Source organism: Nicotiana sylvestris, chromosome 10 (genome assembly GCF_000393655.2).
Source record: "Nicotiana sylvestris chromosome 10, ASM39365v2, whole genome shotgun sequence".
Lineage (NCBI taxonomy): Eukaryota > Viridiplantae > Streptophyta > Magnoliopsida > Solanales > Solanaceae > Nicotiana > Nicotiana sylvestris.
In genome coordinates, this window is record NC_091066.1 from 111,778,549 (window position 1) to 111,799,540 (window position 20,992).

General features: G+C 36.4%; 1 protein-coding gene across 1 annotated transcript; it reads left to right on the forward strand.

Moving 5' to 3' along the window:
* The first annotated feature begins 1,161 nt into the window (after positions 1 to 1,161).
* LOC104222992 (coiled-coil domain-containing protein SCD2-like) lies at positions 1,162 to 19,878 on the forward strand. Its single transcript, XM_009774343.2, has 19 exons — positions 1,162 to 1,415; positions 1,562 to 1,821; positions 1,930 to 2,025; positions 2,259 to 2,821; positions 3,314 to 3,389; positions 3,586 to 3,627; positions 3,762 to 3,824; positions 4,067 to 4,116; positions 4,203 to 4,230; positions 4,581 to 4,655; positions 5,615 to 5,662; positions 5,752 to 5,812; positions 8,334 to 8,447; positions 8,545 to 8,666; positions 12,372 to 12,435; positions 12,870 to 12,917; positions 13,550 to 13,590; positions 19,407 to 19,533; positions 19,700 to 19,878. Exons 2-19 carry the CDS (start codon positions 1,597 to 1,599, stop codon positions 19,816 to 19,818), a joined length of 1,962 nt encoding a protein of 653 aa, XP_009772645.1. The 5' UTR covers positions 1,162 to 1,415; positions 1,562 to 1,596; the 3' UTR covers positions 19,819 to 19,878.
* Positions 19,879 to 20,992: the final 1,114 nt, after the last annotated feature.

Genomic DNA, 20,992 nt, shown 5'->3' on the forward strand with positions numbered 1-20,992 from the left:
ACAAAGTCAATAGTAAATATTTGTTGTCGACGAAAACATATTTTATCTTTGTTTACCCTAAAATGGATAACAATTGAATTTATACGCAATTTTAAAGATACGTGATATCACTTAGTATAAATTAAGAAGAACAAATTAATATTGAAATTGACGATAAAAGAATAAATGCACACCACACAAATTGAACAGCTTTGGCCCTCGAGTTTAGTCACCCTTGAAGCAAAAGATGTTTCAACTGACTTATGAACAGAGTAACAAGATAATAAAAGCTAGAAAATGACAGTATATTGCTTTGTATTACGTAAGAATGCTGTGTTTTACAAATGATCAGACCCCCTTTATATAATAGGGGAGCCCTACTCTTGATACAATTATATATGAGGTAAGAAATCTCATGATTAGCTAATTAATCGGCCTCCTCTTGATACGTGCAGGGATTTTCTCCGTGATCCTCGCCCGATTGCGGATATTTCGGCTTTCCGTTATCTGGCTCGGTAAGCTTCCCTCGATCTTGCTCGATCTCTATCTTGATCAGTCTCTTGGTCACGATCTCGGCAATCTAACTTTACACCATGGTTCGATATAACACGAGGTTGATCCTTGACCTATCAAGTCCTAGTCTCGATTAGTCATACAAAAGGACAAACCCGATTTTGATCGTATACCATCTTTATAATAATCTTATCTCATTTGCATACATCAAGGTAGATCGATGAGATTCTAAGAAAGACTATATTGTATGTCGTGATGTTAAATGTTCTGTACATCTGAATTTCATTAAGAAAAAAAGAAAGAAGGGAAAGCGAGATTAATGATATTTAGAGAGGAGCAATTAACTTTGAAAATATAATTATATCACAGAAACAATTGATCATGTTACTATTGCAGAATGGAATATCAAAATACAAGTATTACATTGTTTACTCAATCTTGATGATGACTTTTGATTTTTCGTGAATAATTTTATGCCACTTATATTGATAAGTAAAGATTAGATCTTTTTAATTAAAAATTACAACATACTAGCTGTTTAGACAAATTTTAACTAGTTTAATTATATAAACCCATCATTTGATTTGACTTGTTATACGCGATTCTAGCACTGCTAGTGCTTATAACCATAGGCATTATTATTATTATTCGCATCTCCCCCGCATGCAATGCAAGGTGGCGACTCCAATCTCGTCCACAATATTCTACTCGCGAAACAACAAGAACCAAAATTCTACTATTCTAAAAAGTAATTGGGCTCATTTATATGTTGTTACCCTGATATAAATAAATCTAAATTGGTGGGCTAATAAGAAGAATGTATTGAATTAACATCAAAGATTGATGGAATTATCTTGATGCATGGATTCATCTTCTAACATCAAAGCGTTTGAGAACGATCTGGTTTAGACTCTGCTTAAAAGGTATTACTTTCATTTTGTTCCAACTTCTATAACGACTAAGGCAAAAGAAAATTACTATTAGAACAATTATTATTGTTTCATTCAAATTCTTATCTTTTGATATGTAGTATAATAATAATTTCATTTAATTGGGGTTGAAACCGCAGAAATAACGCAGAGTGGAGGCATTGGGTGGGCGGAGATGCAGGGTCAGGGGCACGCGCGGTCAGCGTCAGGGTCAAATGCGGTACGGCGGCCGCAGAATGCAAAGGCGGCGGCGCAGAGGCTGGCTCAGGTAATGGCGTATCAACAAGCCGATGACGACGATGAGGAAGACGAGCTGTATGAATACAACCCTGTGGCTTTGGCTCCCTCTACTGCTGCTATTGGCCTTGGTGGAAGGCCCAATCGAACTCGTACTCCTCTGGTAAATATATGTACTTTAAAAAACTTGCACATGCTCCTTTGGTGTTTTTAATAAAATTACCGAAAATAAGTAAGTAGCTTGAGTCTGGTCTCTTTTGTTGTGTGTTAGTCAGTCCGGACATCCATCGAACCACAGGCATCGACTACCCGTCCGGCATCACTAGGAATCCGGCCATCTGCATCTACTGACTCTTTAGGTCAAAAGGTACTCTTTACATAACACCATTAAAATACTTCCTCACTCTCAATTTGACACATTTACATTTTGTCATTAATGAGTATTTGTTATAGATCACAATTCCATAGTAGTTTTGGTACTATTACTTATCTTGCTTAGATAAACTCAGCGTCCAATCAAAGCCAAATAAATTGAGATAGCCAGTAATTTTTTAATGCAAGAATCAAGATTGAAGCTTTGATTTCTTTGTTCTCTCTCAGCCAGTTCGTGCATCCACAGAAGCAAATGCATCAGCTACACGTCCAGCATCAATCCGTACATCCATAGAACAACATGCACTGACTGCACGTCCAGCATCAGTATTAGGAATCAGACCATCTTCGTCTTCGGAGTCTTTAGATCAGCAGCCTATGTCAGCTCGTTCAACGACGCCTATTCGAACTTCTCTCCGATCAGGCTCCTCCTTAGAACATCAACAGCAACAGCATGTACATGTTCATCAACATTCTCATTCATCTATCCAAACCACTTCTTCTACTTCGGCAGCTGTCCCGAGTAAGCTAACTTTTCAATCTAAAAACACTTTGGAACAACCACCATCTGCTCGCGCACCTACTACACCTTTGGCTGGCAATCAATTATCGTCTCAATCCAGCATCCCGGAACAGCCTCTATCTGCTCGTGCTCTAGCAGCTAACCGCTCGGGTCACTTCGGTGGCAAGTCAGTTCCTGTTGTACCTTCTAATGTGCCTCTCTCGCTCAGGCCAGTTGGTTCTAATGCAGCTGCAATTGAGCCTCAACCTGAAGCTCGTAAAGATAAAAGGTAATCTTTGATTCTTTGAATCGGTAAATCGTAATTCTTTGAATTTTGCATTTCTTTGATTGGACCCATCTCAACATGTGTGCAGCCTCGAAACTAATAAGTTACTGTGAATATAGAGTTAAGCTAGTAAGCATGGTGAAGTCTCAAGTGTTTCTCCTTGTTCAAAAACAATTTTACTAGTTTGAATGCACAAATAACTACACAAGCATGTCGTATGAGGTTTTGATGCTCACTATTTTGACAAAATAGCTTTACCAGTTTTATTACAAATGTTGACATTTTAGTCATTTAATTACTACTCACTCTTCAGTTCTAGAACTTGAATTGAAGTTTGTTCCGAAATGTAAAACACTTGTCCGTCCATCCCACATTCTAGATGTTAGTTTTTGAAAAGGACCAAATGTAAATGCAAATGTTGACTGGGCGTACATTAAACAGTCTTGTGCATTGCTGAATGTGTTCTAATCTTTCATTTATTGGGTCGATGAGCAGGTTATCAGTAGATTTTGGTACTTTCAAGTATAAAGAACCTCCCACTCAGCCGTCTTCATCTGCTTTACAAGATGAGGTTAGTTCATTTACCAACCGTATCAATCATTCAACTACATGTCAAACCTTTTAAAAACCAGAAAGTTTATAGAGTTGAACTTCCTGAACAGAGAAGTTTTCTTTGATAAGTTACAATTGTTTTTTAGAATCTTGATTGAGTTCCCATGATCTCTAATTACAATATTGATGCTGATGATATTTGATCCAAAATGCAGGTTGACATGCTTCAAGAAGAGAATGAAAGTTTACTCGAAAAGGTAAGAACAACTTCCTTCTCAAAAGCAATCATTTGTACTTAGGCGCTGGGTAACGCTAATATTTGCTAATAGAATTAGTTTATCATTTCAATCCATCATGCTCATGGGCAGTGGATCGTTATATATCCTTTCAGCTTCGACTTGCAGAAGAGCGTTGTGAAGAAGCTGAGGCAAGGGCTAGGCAGCTTGAGCAGCAGGTAAATCTTCAAGGACATATTTGTTACTTTTCTCGCATTAGTTAGTTTTTCTCCTTTGCTTTCAGACTGTATGTTGATGCTGCCAACATTGCAATACCACTGTTGGATGTTGCAAAGTGATGAAAGCTCATCATGGGGTCGAGCAGTGGTTCGAGTAATTCCACTGCTGAAAGTAAGAGATTCGCAGAAAAGTCGTGAGCCTTCACAATATTTGAGTTGCTTAACATATGTCTTGCTTTTAGGTTGCCAATCTTGGGGAAGGTGTGTCAATGGAGGCTCGTCTTTTAAGCAGGTAAGCTTCATAATCAAAGAACATTGACCTTCATTCTAAAATCATTTAGGCTAAATTCAATATGTGTTTATTTTTCCTTTGTACAGGAAACAAGCAGCTTTACAACAAAGGGAGGTATGTATGATAGAGAGTTCGATACATTCTTCCTTATTTTATATTTTGTGACACACCTCAGTTGAATGTATAACTTCAAAGAGATAGTATAATTTTATGTACATAGTAATACATTAGTATAGTAGAAGAAAAACATATTATCCTTATTTTTATATTTAAGTAGAGTTAATCCGACAGGGAACGCCACATAACAATCGAAGTACAGTTTGAATCTTAAACTTGTTCGGAGTAAAGAAATGTATGATCTTTTAGTAGAAACTTTTCACATAAAGTAGGAAAGCGACAGTATGACATTATCATATTTATTTCTTTTATTCCCCTGGATGAAATTAAAGATGTGTACTTCACAGGCTGCTCTAAAAGTTGCAGCACAAACTTATGGTGGAAAAAGTGATGAGCTTGCAGCTCTTCGAACAGAAGCTGAGGTATTTTTAACCTTCATCCTTTATATTTGATTTCTTATTTCAGGAATAGTTCATTCTTTATATCTATGATTAAGGACTAAGAATTCCTATTTTTGTCTTCTGAGATATAAGTGCCACAAATTAAAACTTGAATATTATCCTTTCAGGAAGAAAAAGAACTTAAAAGTTTTGTGAATCTACCTCTTTAGCTTTGCAATCTTGATTTCACGATGAGTCGTTGGATGTGAGGCCTTTAGAATTGAAGTATTCTGATAGCTTATAAAAAGTCATAGAGAATAGTATAGAACATAATTACTGAAAATTCAAAAGTTTGGAGATAAAAAAAAGTAGAAAATGTTTAAAGCTTACTCCCTCCGTTTCAATTTATGTGAACTTCTTTCCTTTTTAGTCCATGCCCAAAAGAATGATCCCCTTCCATATTTAGAAACAATTTACCTTTATGCAATAATTTATAGCCACACAAAATATATGTGCCTCATTTTACACCACAAGTTCAAAAGTCTTCTCTTTTTTCTTAAACTCCGTGCCCGGTCAAATAGATTCACATAAATTGAAACGGAGGGAGTATATCGTGGATATTATTTCAATACTTCATTTTTCCAAAGAATTCAAGGAAGACATTTGCATTTTTCTTTGGCAGTTTATAGTCGTGAAATGTCATTGTATTTTCTTACTTAGTAATGCTGGGACATAATTGAAATGCATGTAATTTACTGTTGGAAATTTGTTTGCAGATAACATTAAGTAAAGTTTTTTGGTTACGGAAATACACCTAGTTTAACAAGGTCATAGAGTAGACAAAGATTTTCGGTTATTATAATCATGATTTATTCCTATATTCTGTCCACCATGTCAAAGGAATTATACTCATCTATAATCATAATACTCTTATGAGCATGAATAATGAACTATTTCACATCTCTAATAGCATAAGCGTTTCTTTTCTTTCTTTTGCATAGTCCCTGCGAACTATGACTCGAAGAATGATACTGAGTCAAGAAGAGATGGTATGTATGTAATTATTTTGTGGCCTTTCTTTGTAACTTTTTTCCCTTTCCTTTTGCATACTTATGTAATTCACAGTTTCACACCTTAGGAAGAGGTTGTTCTCAAGAGGTGTTGGCTTGCACGCTATTGGAGTTTATGCGTCCACTATGGTATATTAAATTTCTTGTGCCAAGAAATTTTTCTGACTTGTGGTGCTTAATATATCTAGACAATTAGAATTATATTTGTGTTCTTAAAGTAAAACTGTGATCACTAAATTGCTTTATTTTATAAATGATTTCTAGATAAACGAGTTACTTTACTTTAAGCATTGAAGCATTGGGATTAAGACCTCAATGTTCCTTTAATATTGTACTTCTTTGGGACACCTTGACCACATTTATTGGCCTAAAAATAAATTTCTTCTATTATTTTTCACAATCATCTGCTTCTTTTTTTTTTTTTTTTTGCATTTAGGACCCCAGATTCTTCAACTTTGCCTTCTTCTCTGCTCCGCCTTCTATGCATAAAATTGAGAAGTCATTGTAGTTGAGTTTGCTTTTGGATATCACTTGAAAATGGACACTGGAAATTACATAAAACTGTAAACTATAAAATGATTGTTAAACACAATAAAGAAATGTAACTTTTATAAAAATTACATTCCCTAACTTGTTTGATATTTGCTCCTAGAGTTAGACTAACTAAACCTGGTGCTTACCGAGTGCGAATGACTTTCTTCTGAGAAGTAGAATTTGATATTCTCTCATCTCTTTCACTAAAATCTGAAGAATTCGGTGAATTATGACAATTCTAGTCTAGGAGAAGAATGGGAGAGAGAGATAAGAGAGACATGAGGGTCAAATATTTTGAGAGCAAACGAAACCGCTTCTTCTGTATTAGCTCAATCGGATATTTATGTACAAGGATTAGTTGACTAACTAACTACAACAAACTCTAGGTAATCACTAATTAAGCTACAACTAGTATCCACTCAGCTGTCATCCACCACTAGCTCAGCTCCAGTTTGCCTTGCCACGTTCTAAGCTTCACTTACCCGATGTAGCTCTATCATACAGTGTATCCAAAAATATCTTTGTACTCTCTTAGATTTATTCATCTTTGATTTCTCCTTTACCTTCTGTACACTTTTCTAGAACCTATTAAAACACTTTCTGTGCTGTATAACAATCGTGATGTGATCCCAATTGTTTCATCCTATTTTCTGTAAACTATCCCAAATAAGTACTTTCCAAATAATTGTGAGAGTTACAATGAATCTCTAATTGTCTTTTCCCTTTTAGCTTATTGGCAAAATTGTCAAACAAGATATATTTAATCTTTTTCTTTTTTTGTGAGATATTTTTTTAAAGTGCATTTTATTGGGAGTAGTAAAGAAAGTTAAGAAGAATCATTACAAACAGGAACTAATCTGGGAGATGTAGTTCCAACCAAGTCTTCGCGATAATGAAATAATGCAGATAAAGGAGGAGTATTCCAGTAGGAAGGCTCTAAGCCTTTGTTAGAAAAGTTTGATGTCGAGTGAATGTCCAGTAATGTTCTCAAAATGTTGGCTTTCTATAGAATATGCCAAAGTGACATGTCTTGGTCAATAATGTTATTTATCTAGTTTTCTTCAAGCATTTTAGACAAAGTAACAATCAATAGAGTATACCTTACATCCTTTTCGTATTTCCTATATTTCTTATATTGTTGTTATTTTGTTATTTTATGTTATGTATTTTATGTTATTTACTATGAGTCTATTGATAGTACTGATATATTGTCTGTTGTTGCTCTCTTGAGCCGAGGGTCTCCTGGAAACAACCTCTCTGCCCCTCGGGGTAGGGTAAGGTCTGCGTACATATTACCCTCCCCAGACCTCACTTGTGGGATTATACTGGGATGTTGTTGTTGTAACAATCAATAGAGTAGGGAACCCTTAATAAGTTAGATTTCCAATATAAGCATTAGTCAATATGTAAGAAGATCAATATTAGCACAAATATAAACTTATCTGAAAATAAAAGAGAAAATCTCAAATCCACTCAAATTTATGTTCTTCTACTCCGTAAAATCTGCCATACCCTTTAGGAGGTCCATCACATGAAACCTTTTTTATTTTTCTTTGAAATGTACAAGATATGACAAAAATGTTACTACATGTCTTCGAAAAGAAGTAGCGTATGGATAGTTGAATCCTAAGCAGAAATTAGTGCACAATTTGTATGGGGGAGGGTGGAGGGGATACAGTGAAATTATAATCTGCTCAGTATCAGTGCCTAAGTAATTTAGGAATGATGGAAAATCAAAAAGTTGTGATTTATGCGAAGGCTTTTCCAGACATTTAAAGTAAAATTATCATTTCATTCCTTTCCCTTTAATGGATTGTACGAAGTACACCAAACCTAATTCAAGGGTGATTGGCAAATCTGATCTGAAGTAATGTGTTGCCACGAATCGGCTGAAAGGGTTTCAATAGGCCAGGAAACCATTTCCCCTACTGCTGATATAGTTTAAGTGAGATCAGTCAGAGTTGTTAAACAGTTCACATCTATTCACGCCCCGGTACCAATTTAATCTTCCAAGTTAAATTCTACATTTCTTTTTTCCCTGGACTTAGGTGTAGAAAAATTAGTTTTTGTCTTTGTTCCCATTTGGATTATTCGCGTAAAGTTAAACATCATGCAGGTATTCACACAGACGTAGCTGGAGCAAAACAAGAATACTGGTCATCCCTTGCCCCTTTACCTTTGGAAGTTGTGTTGGAGGCAGGGCAAAAAGCTAAAGATGAGAACTCATTACGTGAGATTTTCACAGAAGTTAATGTTTATTTCTTGCAACCTAAACCATTTAAAGCCTGTTTTGTTTAACTTTTTATTTAAAATAATTTTTTTTGTAGTTTACAATGATCCAGAGGAAAGGGAAGCACTTCCGCATGATCTGAGTGAACTTTCAGGAGACGGGAATGTTGAAAGTATGCTACTAGTGGATAAAGGTCTTCGGGAACTGACATCACTAAAGGTCTTTTACAAATTCTTTTCTTTCGTAAACTTTTTCTTTGGATTTTGGTTTATGCAATTTCAGAACTTTTTTATATTGCACAACATATCATTTTTGTGGAGTAGTTTTTAGACTCTTAAGATATTCAAAGTGATCTAGGACCTTTGACATGGAGACAAACATTAACAATGTATTTTAAACTTTTTTAGGACTTTTTATGGGAGAATGCACGGGAGAAAAATCTATTATTGATATTCTATTAAGCCGTTTACAATAACATACATATTCTACTCTTATTCCATGTGGGACTAGGGATATTTACATAACTATCTAACACTCCCCCTCAAGCCGGTGCATACAAATCATATGTACCCCCGATACGATGTGCGACATCCTCGTCGATCTCTCTATTCCCTTGTATAACTGACCCAAGGTATTTGAGACTATCTCTCCTAGGAATGACTTGTGAATCCAACCTCACATCCCTGTCCACTTCCTGATCCGCACGACTGAACTTGCACTCTAAGTATTTTGTCTTGGTCCTGCTCAACTTGAAACTTTTAGAATCTAGGGTTGGCCTCCAAACATCCAGCCTTGCGTTAACACTGCCTCGCGTTAACATTGCCTCACATCTCATCAATTATAACAATGTCATATGTGAATAACATGTACCATGACACCTCCCCTTGAATGTGGCGCGTCAACACGTCCATAGCCAGTGCAAATAAAAGTCCGTTGAGAGTTGCCCTATCGCAACTGGGAAATGGTCTAACTCCCCTCCCACGGACCTCACTCGGGTCGTAGCTCCATCATACATATCCTTAATCACCCTAATGTATGCATCAGGAACGCCTCAAGACTCCAAGCATCTCCATATCACCTCTCTAGGTACTTTATCGTAGACCTTCTCAAGGTCGATGAACACCATATGTAGATCCGTCTTCCTATCCCTATATTGCTCCATCAATCTCCTAACAATTTGAATGGCTTCTATAGTCGAACGCCCCAGCATAAATCCGAACTGGTTCTTGAGATAGATACACTCCTCACACGCAACTCCATCATTCTCTCCCAGACTTTCATAATGTAGCTTAGCAGCTTGATACCCCGATAGTTGTTGCAATTCTGTATATCACCCTTATTTTTGTACAAAGGGATCATCGTACTATATTCATCGGGCATATTCTTCGTCCTGAAAATGGCAATAAATAACCTACTAAGCCACTCCAAGCTCGCCCTGCGCGCGCTCTTCCAGAACTCTACCGGGATTTTGTCTCGCCCGGTCGCTCTTCCTCTGCACATCTTACACATAATCCCCTCGACCTCCTCAACTCTGCTACGCCTACAATACCCGAAGTCTTTACGACTCTCGGAGTGTTCCAATTCACCCAGGACAATGCTCTTGTCCCCCTCATCATTCAAGAGTTAATGAAAGTAGGTATGCCATCTCCGGCGAATAAGTGCATCATCCAACAATACTTTGCCATCCTCATCTTTAATGCACTTCTGGGTCAGGTCATGGGCCTTCCTTTCTTTTAGCTTAGCTAGTTTGTACAACTTCTTATCCCTGTCTTGCCCCCCAAGTTCAGCATATAATCGTCCAAACGCTGCAGTCTTAGTTGCCGTAACCGCTAACTTCGCCTTCGTGTTTGCCACCTATACAACTCCCTATTCTTCATCATCACCTCCTCGCCAATGCTCTCCAGTAGCTTAAAATATGCCCGTTTTCTTGGGTTCCACTTTTCTTTGGACCTCGTCATTTCACTACCAGTCCCATTTGTGACCACCCGAATAGCCCCTCGAGACCCCTAATACCCAGCTAGCAGCTTCCCTAATGCTATTCGCAATCGTGGTCCACATACCACTTGCATCCCCAGTGCTCCTTCAAGCCCCCCGTTGCCAGCAACTTGTCTCCCAACTCCTGAGTTTTGTCCTTAGTCAAGGCTCCCCACTTGATCTTCGGTTGACCAGACACAACCCTCTTTCTCCTCCTCCTCGTGATCTTAAGGTCCATGACCAAGAGCTTACGTTGGGTTGGGTTGTGAGATTCTCACTCGGGATGATCTTGCAATCCATGCAAAGGCTTATATCGGACTTCTGGACGAGCAGATAATCGATCTTGGTCATGAGCCACTTTTAGAAAACTTGAGTTGGCTATCACCAAATCAAAAGCTCTGGCAAAATCCAGTAGTGATGTTCCTTCTCCGTTTCTAACTCCAAAACCAAAGACGCCATGCACATCATCATAACTCCCCGACTTCGCCCCAATGTGGCCATTGAAATCACCTCCAATGGAATTGTTCCAATGAGAGGAGTGGAGCAATTCCAGCAAAGCTTTGATGTTTTGTCATACCGAAGCAATTATGGTGAGGATCAAGGAAGTGGACAATAGACTTTTATCAAAAGGTGCTACCAAACTAGACTAATCCCTTGCAATTACACTACGACAATCGAAGAGAATATCATTTTCATTTGCTTGCTAACTCCATCCATTTCCCTTTGTTGTATATCTGCGTTGATCCTTTACCCTGGGGGGAGGAAAATCTGAAGAGTTATCCAAGTGTGTGCGGGGAATAAATATGGCCAGAATTGGATGTGGGTCTTTGAGCCCAAACTTCACACTCAGCATATCCTGAGAGTCACATCGCTTAGTTTTACTAGACCCTTTAGTCCACTTGAGTAATAGTATATTGCCTTTGCAAAATGCAAACTTTTCTTCAACATTAACCTCTGAAATCATCAAATATTTTTGTTTTACTTGAAGTCAAGCAAGCCAGATAAGTGTTCTTTGTTGATATAGAACCTGATACACTATTCATTAAAAAATCCCTAAAAACTGTATCACCATGATATTCAACTGAACTTTGTTTTAAGAATATTTATCTTCAGCATCTCTGATAAATGCTCTTCCTTTCTCTAAAAAGCGAAGAAAATGATAGCACAACTGTTGTTCTTCTTTTGCCATATTAGACTGATTTTCTGTAACAGTGGCCAACATAATTCAGGACCAGTGTTGGTAGCTTTTCTTTTCTTTTTGTGTTCTGTCTTCTTCTTTTTTCTTATTTGTTTCGGGGCAAGAAATCCATGAAATTGTTGGAGAAAGGCCATCAGACAATAGTTGTACAGGACCAAAGATAGTAGATTAATACCAAAGTACTCCCTCCGTTTCACTTTTGTTTGTCATAGCTTGACTTTGCACAAAGTTTAATAAATTAAGGAAGACCTTTGAAACTTGTTATCTTAAAGATGCCATAACATTCGTGTGGCTATAGAATTGAAACTTGAGGTTTTAAACATTTCATAGCATTTGTGTGCTATAAAAGATTCTCATTAAGGAAATATTGTATATAGTCATTCTTTTTGGAACGGACTAATAAGGATACTGTGCCAAACAAAGCGGAACAGAGGGAGTAATAATTTCAAATTTTTTTTATAATAAATTATAACCTCATTTTTCTTGTCGTGTAACCTTAAACGTAAGATGCTAAAGCTTCATGTCTTGTTACTGAACAGTGAACGCTGAACACAAAGGTTGATGACAAATCAGTTATAATATCAATGGTCTGGAACTGCTATTCACATGCTTAAAAATGGAAATAAAAGTTGTAATATGTGTTAGAATTTGATGAAATCTCGTGTAATTGATTTCATTTTCTGTGAATTTGATGAAATCTCTTGTATAATTGATTTAGTTTTCTGTTTCATCCTCTTTTTCCCCTTTTAAAGGTAGAAGGAGCAGTAGCCCTAGCAATGGCCCAACAAAGGCGCCTAACTGCACTCAGAGCTACAGGTAACAGAGTTGATATTCATATTTAACTGTATGACGTATCTACCTTTATCGCATGTTAACTATATTCTTGGGATTCATTCACCACATATATGTCAGGTATATGTTGAATTTTTTCTTGTTTATCCTAACTGGTTTGAGATTCTGCCTTTGCTGTAGTTTTCACAATTGTGGATGATCGAAAAGTTGAGCCTTAGTTTGTGGAGTTGTACGGACTTCTATCATATCTCCTTCTCTTTTGGTTATAGGAATTTGCCTCAATGTGTACAATGCTGCATCTCGGATTGGGTTAACTTTTTGAGAGATATATGCATTTGTTGTAGGGTTAAGGCTTGGAGCTACTGAACTTTTTCAGTCTCCATGCTGATCATAGTAAACCGTCTCAAATCTTGACTGATAGATATAATGACCTGCCGTTACATATGTTATGGCTGCAGATGACATGAGGCTACCAATGGAAGGCCAGAGCTTTTCAGAAGCATTTGGTGAGTTTATTCAAGTTACTGTCATTTGGTCGGTCAATTAGCTTACTTTGAACCCTTTGCACAATTGAATCATTTCTCTTTCTTCTTTTTCTCGTTTCAACAGAATAAACACTACTTGCTTTTGATAAATCATTTTTAATTGCATGACATTCTTCCTTCTATACATATAACATTGGAAAATCTTAACTATTCAAGTTGCATTGTGTAACAATAAGTGCATGGCTCAACCCAGAAAGGTATGAATGGGTTTTCTTCACCATGGCATAAGATTAAGCTTTCTCAAAAATCACCACCAGAGTTCTTGTCAAGGATCTAATTTTCACTGCTGTTGACTTAATATGAGGTGGCTTAACCTATTTCCTCGCTGTTATTGAGATATCCTATATTCAATGCCAAATTGAGAGCCTTTCGTTCGGAAAGTGAATTAATTCTAGTTTAACAAACCATGTGATTCGAGTACTTCTGATACACCACTAAGCAATAATCTAATGTCGAGTTTTTAGTTCAGGTTTAGCCATTCCATTCATTGTATCTTCAATTTTGCCTATATTTTCAAAAGGATAGGTTAGTAGATATTAGCATTAGAACTTTCTTTGCTACCTCGTATTACTAATATTATATCTGTATCACAGAATTGAGTCCGGAGGAGACAGAAGATGTGCAGTTTAAGCAGGTATTTGACTCTTTAATGAATTCTTCACATTGACTTTCCCTCTTTTTTCCACCTTCCGTCTTCCGTTGAAGCTATTACTCAATTGCTGGTTAGCAAACCTTTGAATAACTAAAACTGCGTAATTGTTGCTCATTAATTTTGAATTGTGCACAACTTTTTTGACAAAATATTTAAAAAATAAAAATAACTAGCATATAATTAAAGATTGTTTTTGTTTTCTTTATCTGTGATAGAATCCGGGTGACAATTTTGTCTCTGTAAGAAAACCAACGACTATATAGCTAAACGATCCATTTCAAAATAGATACTACTATTTTCATAAAAAAAAAAAAAAAAACCTATTCTGTAAGAATTATAGTGGGGGCTCTCTAACCTTACAAGTTACAATTGAATAAGAGGTCTCAATTGCCCCCCTCTCTTTTCTCTTGTTAATCATTTATGAGTTTGTTGTCCTTGTTATTGGAAAATAGTGGCAATGTTTCTGTTGGGATAAAAAATAATAATCCCGCCCAGGAATAATATTCACGACAAATAATAATAATACAAGAGAGTAACAACGACACCAACTCTTTTAATGGGGTAAAATACAATACCCGAACGGAGCAATATAACCACTATAATATTACAACTTGGTAGTGTTAAGAGACTACTACAATTTTGAAAGAAATAACACTCTTTATTTAAAGACACCTCACTATAATATTACTACCACTCATTATTTAACTCACAGATAACAATATGTGGATTACTCTCACTGCTTTGCTTTCTGCTTAGCTTCTCTTGTTTTTTTTGGTGTATTTTAAATGAAGAATGGATGGCTCTATTTATAGTAAGAGTTTCCATCCAACTACTACAAAGAAGATGGATTTAGTCATATAATTTTTCAACAAAGCTAGGCACCTCCTATCCCATTTTTCTTCTTTTCATTTTTCTTCAAAATGAGCCCCACAAATCTCTCCCTTAATTTTGATTTTTCTTCGTTAGTCCAAGTCTTGTTCTCAATCTCTGAAAATCTTTAAACTTGAGAGGCTTTGTAAAAATGTCTGCAACTTGATCATGAGATTTCACATATTTGAGCTCGACTTCTTTCTTGGCAATGCACTCTCTGATGAAGTGATACCTTGTATCTATATGCTTGCTTCGATCGTGATACACCGGATTCTTGGCAAGTGCCTGTGTAGATTCGTTATCAATACAAATCTTTGTAGCTTCAATTTGTGGCAAATTGAACCCCTTCAATAATCTTCGTAGCCAAATAGCATGACAGGTACATGATATTGCTGCTACATATTCGGCTTCACAAGTCGAGAGAGTAACTATAGACTGTTTCTTTGAACTCCAAGAAATAACAGAATCACCCAAGAAAAATACAAAACCAGTTGTACTTTTTCTATCATCAATATCTCCCGCATAATCACTATCACAATATCCCATAAGGTTAAAATCATTAGAAGAAGAATAAAATAACCCAAAGTTAATCGTACCTTTTAAGTAACGAAAAATTCTTCTAGTGACTTTCAAATGAGTGGAGGTAGGAGCTTCCATGAAGCGACTTACTACTCCAACTGCAAAGAGTATATCTGGCCTGGTATAAGTCAAGTACCTCAAACTTCCCACAAGACTTTTGAAAAATGTGGGTTCCACCTTTTCTCCTTATCAAACTTGGACAATTTTGTCCCACTTTCCATCGGTGTGTTCACGGGGTTACAATCGAGCATGTTGAACTTCTTCAATATCTCTTTTGTATAGTTTCCTTGAGAGATAAAAATTTTATCGCTCCACTTCTAAACCAAGTAGTATGACATGAGCCCTACGTCTGTCATATCGAACTCACGAGCCATATCTTTCTTAAAAGCTTCAAACAAACTTAGGTTATTACCCGTGAAAATAAGATCATCAACATAAAGACAAACAAGTAAGATATCTCCATTAGTATGAACTTTAGGGTAAAGAGCATATTCATGGAGACAACGAGTAAATTCGCTGTCTTAAAAATATTTGTCGATGCAATTATTCCATGCTCGTGGGGCTTGCTTTAATCCATATAAAGCTTTCTTCAACCGCAACATTTTATCTTCATGGTTAAACTGAGCCATATCTTTCTTAAAAGCTTCAAACAAACTTACGTTATTACTCGTGAAAATAAGATCATCAACATAAAGACAAACAAGTAAGATATCTCCATTAGTATGAACTTTAAGGTAAAGAGCATATTCATGGAGACAACGAGTAAATCCGCTGTCTTAAAAATATTTGTCGATGCAATTATTCCATGCTCGTGGGGCTTGCTTTAATCCATATAAAGCTTTCTTCAACCGCAACACTTTATCTTCATGGTTTTTGACCATGAAACCCAATGATTGTTCAACATAGACTTCTTCAAAATAGCCATTCAAAAAGGCTGACTTGACATCTAGTTGATGAATCTTCCACTTCATTTGCGCCACCGAAGAGATCAACAAACGAATAGTCTCCATGCGGGCAACAGGTGCATAGACTTCTTCATAGTCAATGCCTTGCCTTTGCTTGTAACCTTTAGCCACAAGTCGTGCCTTGTATTTCTCCACATATCCATCATCATTCTTCTTTGTCTTGTATACCCATTTAACTCCAATTGCTCGATGACCATTGGGAAGAGTTGTTAACTCCCAAGTATTGTTCTTCTCTATTGACTCAATCTCCTCCTTCATGGCTTGTCTCCACCTGTTATCTGTAACAGCTTTATCAAAGTTCATTGTTTCACTGTCAGCAAAGAGACAATATAAAGAATCAAAATTAGTAACTTCCTCTGTGTCCTCATAGAGCTCTTGAATACTCCTCGTCCTTTACAGCTGTTCATTTGAACTTTCTTGAGAAGAGGGAGATGCAACATTGGTTGGAGAAGGAGGTGGAGTTGTATCTTGCACAGGTTCCACGATTTCTAGTTCTTCTTCATCACCAATGTATGGAAGAAAATCATATGAAGTATCTTCCTGAGCTTTCCAGTTCCATGCCAATTCTTCATCAAATTCAACATTGCGACTTACCACCACCTTGCCGTTGCTTGGGTTGTATAGCTTGTAGCCTTTTGAACTCGTATCATATCCAACAAACACATGCTTGACACTTCGATCGTCAAGCTTCGCTCTCCCTTGTTGTGGCACATGAGCATAGGCTATGCTCCCAAAAATTCTCAAGTGCTTGACACTTGGCTTTCTTCCACTCCATGCTTCTTGAGGGGTTTGATCTTTAACATTCCTTGTTGGAGACCTGTTGTTCAAATAAACTGCACAAGAAACAGCTTCGGCCCAAAATTCCTTGGGCATACTTTTAGCTTTCAACATACATCTAGCCATATTAAGAATTGTTCGATTCTTTCTCTCTGCAACACTATTTTGTTGAGGTGAATAAGGTACCGTTAGAGGGCGACGAATTCCATGTAGTTGACAGAAGTCATTAAATTCGTTTGAAGTGATTTCGCCTCCTCTATCGGACCTTAGAGCTTTAATTTCAGAGCCACTTTTTTTCTCCACAAGTACTTTGAAAATTTTAAAAGCAGCAAAAGCTTCAGATTTTTGGTTTAAGAAATAAGCCCAAGTCTTTCTAATAAAGTCATCAATGAAAAGCAGAAAGTATTTACTTTTACCAAAAGAAGGTGGATTGATTGGTCCAAACACATTAGTGTGGACAAGCTGGAGCGGCTTGGTTGATCTTGACATAGCCTCCTTTAGAAAACTCCTCCTTGCATATTTCCCAAGAAGACAAGCTTCACACAATTGATTTGGATGGTTGATTGATGGTATGCCTTGTACCATGTTTTTTTCTCCCATTGATTTGAGCGCTTCAAAATTCAAGTGCCTAAATCGCATGTGCCAACACCATGATTCATCTTGCACATTAGCCTTCAAACACTTTGCATCAATTGTCTTAAGATTCAGAGAGAATAACCTATTCTTAGCCATATGCACTTTAACAATTAGAATTCCACTTGAATCTCTAAGCCAAAGATGCATGTTTTTCATGTGAATGTCATATTTCTTTTCAAGAAGTTGGCCTAAACTTAAAAATTACTTTTTAATTTTGGCACATAATAAACATCTTGAATTAACTTGTGACTACCATCTTTACAGGAGATCAGAATCGTACCTATCCTTCGATTTTAATCTTTGAGGTATCTCCAAAGGACACATTACCTCATCGTTTTATTGATCTCCACAAACTTCTCTTTGCATTCATACATATGATTGCTTGCTCCATTGTCCAAATACCACGAGCTGCAATCATCCCTGTCTTCTTCCTTGAGTGCCATCAACAACATTGACTCAACTTCTTCTTTCTTGTCGTCAACAAGGTTAGCTTTTTCTTCAACATTGCTACGACATTCCCAAGATAATAGCCAAATTTATGACAATTATAACACTCATTTTTTGTTTTGTCATACCTTTGTCCATTATTTTTTGGTAATCCACGTCCTCTTCCTCCTCTTTGTCCACGACCACGACCTCTGAATGTTTGGTGGATTTTAACTTCATTGTTGAAGTTGTTACCATTACTTCTTCCTCTTTCATGACCGCCTCGGCCTCGGCCTCGTCCCTTTCCTCGATAGCTCTTTTTACCTCCTTAATCCTTGAAGGATGCCTGAGTTTTAAGAATTTGCTCCAATGGCACTTCTTGTCTCCTTTTGATCTTTTCTTCGTGGGCCTGTAAAGAACCTTCCAATTGCTCCACCGTCATAGAGTCTAAATCTTTTGACTCTTCAATAGCACACACCACAAAGTCAAATTTAGGTGTTAAAGTGCGAAGGATCTTTTCTACCACACGGACATCTTCTATGTCCTCCCCGTATCTTCTTAGTTGATTTACAACAACCTTCACTTTTGAAAAATAATCCGCGATGCATTCAGATTCTTTCATTTTTAAAACTTCAAAATCAGCCCTTAGAGTTTGAAGTTTTACCTTTTTTACTTTGTCAACTTCTTGAAGAGAATTTTGTAAAATCCCCCAAGCTTCCTTTGAGGTGGTAGCATTTGCCACCTTCTCAGACATGACATCATCCAAACATTGGTGGATGAGCGTGAGGGCTTGTTGATCCTTCTTCCTTGTCTTTGCCAAGACCTTTTTTTCGTTTTGAGGCAGAGCTTCCTCATTATCGGGTTTTGCATATCCTCTATCTACGATTTCCCACACATCCTGAGAGCCAAGAATGGCTTTCATACGTAGACACTATTTCTCATAATTATCTTTTGTAAGACGGGGTACTGAAAAGATAGCGGACCATTATTTGCCATGACTCTAATACCACGTTGTTGGGATAAAAAATAATAATCCCGCCCAGGAATAATATCCACGGCAAATAATAATAACACAAGAGAGTAACAACGACACCAACTTTTTTAATGGGGTAAAATACAATACCCGAACGGAGCAATATAACCACTATAATATTACAATTTGGTAGTGTCAAGAGACTACTACAATTTTGAAAGAAATAACACTCTTTATTTAAAGACACCTCACTATAATATTACTACCACTCACAATTTATCTCACAGATAACAATCTATGGATTACTCTCACTGCTTTGCTTTCTGCTTAGCTTCTCTCGTTCTTTTTTTTTTGGTGTATTTTAAATGAAGAACGGATGTCTCTATTTATATTAAGAGTTTCCATCCAACTACTATAAAGAAGATGGATTTAGTCATATAATTTTTCAACAAAGTTAGGCACCTCCTATCCCATTTTTCTTTTCATTTTTCTTCAAAATGAGCCCCACAGTTTCAAGTCATATCTATCATTTTAATAGATGTTATACACTTGTTTTGATATTATTGTTTCAGGCGTGGCTCACATACTTGTGGAGAAGAGCCAAAAATCATGGAGTGGAACCAGATATTGCAGAGGAGAGATTACAGTTTTGGATTAACCAAGGTGGTCAACCTCTCACTTCACATGATGCTGTTCATGGTAAGAGATTCTCCCTCTCCGAATAATGAATATAGGAGAATAATGAATATACATATTAATTAGTCTGTTTAGAGTTAAACATATTATTTAGTCTGTTTGGTCAGATGACAAAATATATCCACTTCTAACGCAAATAACTTAATCAAGTTTTTCTTTCACTTTGCAGTCGAGCGTGGCCTCATAGAGCTCAAGAAATTGGGGATTGAAACCCAATTATGGAAAGAATCTCGCCGATCCATAGATCCTGAAAACACCCAAAAAATGCAAAAGGAAAATGATTTTTGACAATGACTTGTTTCTCTCAATAATTTTTTATTCATTTGGTGAATACCATTATTTGCTGCACATATCTTAGTGTGGATCCTCAAGTCCTATTTGTCGTTATATGTGGATAAGGCTTAAGCTGTTTTGATGTGTTTCCACTAAAAGAGACAGCCAGAATATGCAATCGACAACTGAAGACCCATCAAGCTATGCGTGGTGGTAAAGGCTTCCTCACCCATAATCAATGGGAGGGAGCGGTAACACCATCCATAGTAGAATATATCTCGAATACCAGATGGTTAAAAAATAATAAGCGAAGATATTCACCTTGACCGATTGCTAAAAAAATTCGCCATGAGATTTCTCTTTTGTCTCGTCGAAAAATCTGGAGTATCATAACATATAGTATTAATTAATTTTTTCTACTTTTCGACCCTTTCTGATATATGGTATTTTACATTTTGACAATCTTGTCTGTATTATAATCTTGTGTAATATTCAAACATAACTTAATACTCGCGACAATTGAAAATTTTATTTTCTAAAATTAACTTTTTGTACTGTAGAACTTAGATATTGAAAAGACTATATCGATGGATGTAATCATAGCAACATTTTTTTAATCTAATTTGTAAACATGTTATTGAATTACATATATAACAACCAATTCAAGAAAACATATTCAAATGAAAATACCAACAGGCACGATCTCAACCCGATGGTGGAGTTGAGATTGCACACAAATAGTGTTGTGAACTCTGAACTGTTTTTGTAATTAGAACATGCGCGATCGAGAAAAAGAATGCAGTTTCATATTACAAGGTTATCTTCTTTAAAGGTCAACTTTCAGGGGTTGTTTTGTTGGGGGCTTTAGCATAACAAATCTTAACTTAACAATCAGACTAAATTATACAATATTTAGTTTTGATTTCAAGAGATTAATATGCACACAGAAATTATCATAAAGTTATACACTGTTTGATTGCTAGTTTTTTCTTTCCTTAAAAATAATACCTGCATAAATAATGCAGAAATCAATGTATTATCTTATGTAGAAAATACTGTAGAATAAGATTATAAGGGTCAGTAATACATGGAATAAAATTACAAAATAAAAACACTAACCCTCTTAATAGTTAGAAAGTTAAACTCTGTTTAGACAATAAATAAATATTTACTAATGGGTAATATATCG

What these genes read in the sequence shown, in the direction of transcription:
- LOC104222992 (XM_009774343.2), top strand. Translation starts at nt 1,597, where the DNA reads ATGCAGGGTCAGGGGCACGCGCGGTCAGCGTCAGGGTCAAATGCGGTA. An exon ending in CATCTGCTTTACAAGATGAG is followed by an intron (nt 3,390 to 3,585) that starts GTTAGTTCATTT and finishes TCCAAAATGCAG; the next exon opens with GTTGACATGCTTCAAGAAGA. An exon ending in TACTGAGTCAAGAAGAGATG is followed by an intron (nt 5,663 to 5,751) that starts GTATGTATGTAA and finishes TTCACACCTTAG; the next exon opens with GAAGAGGTTGTTCTCAAGAG.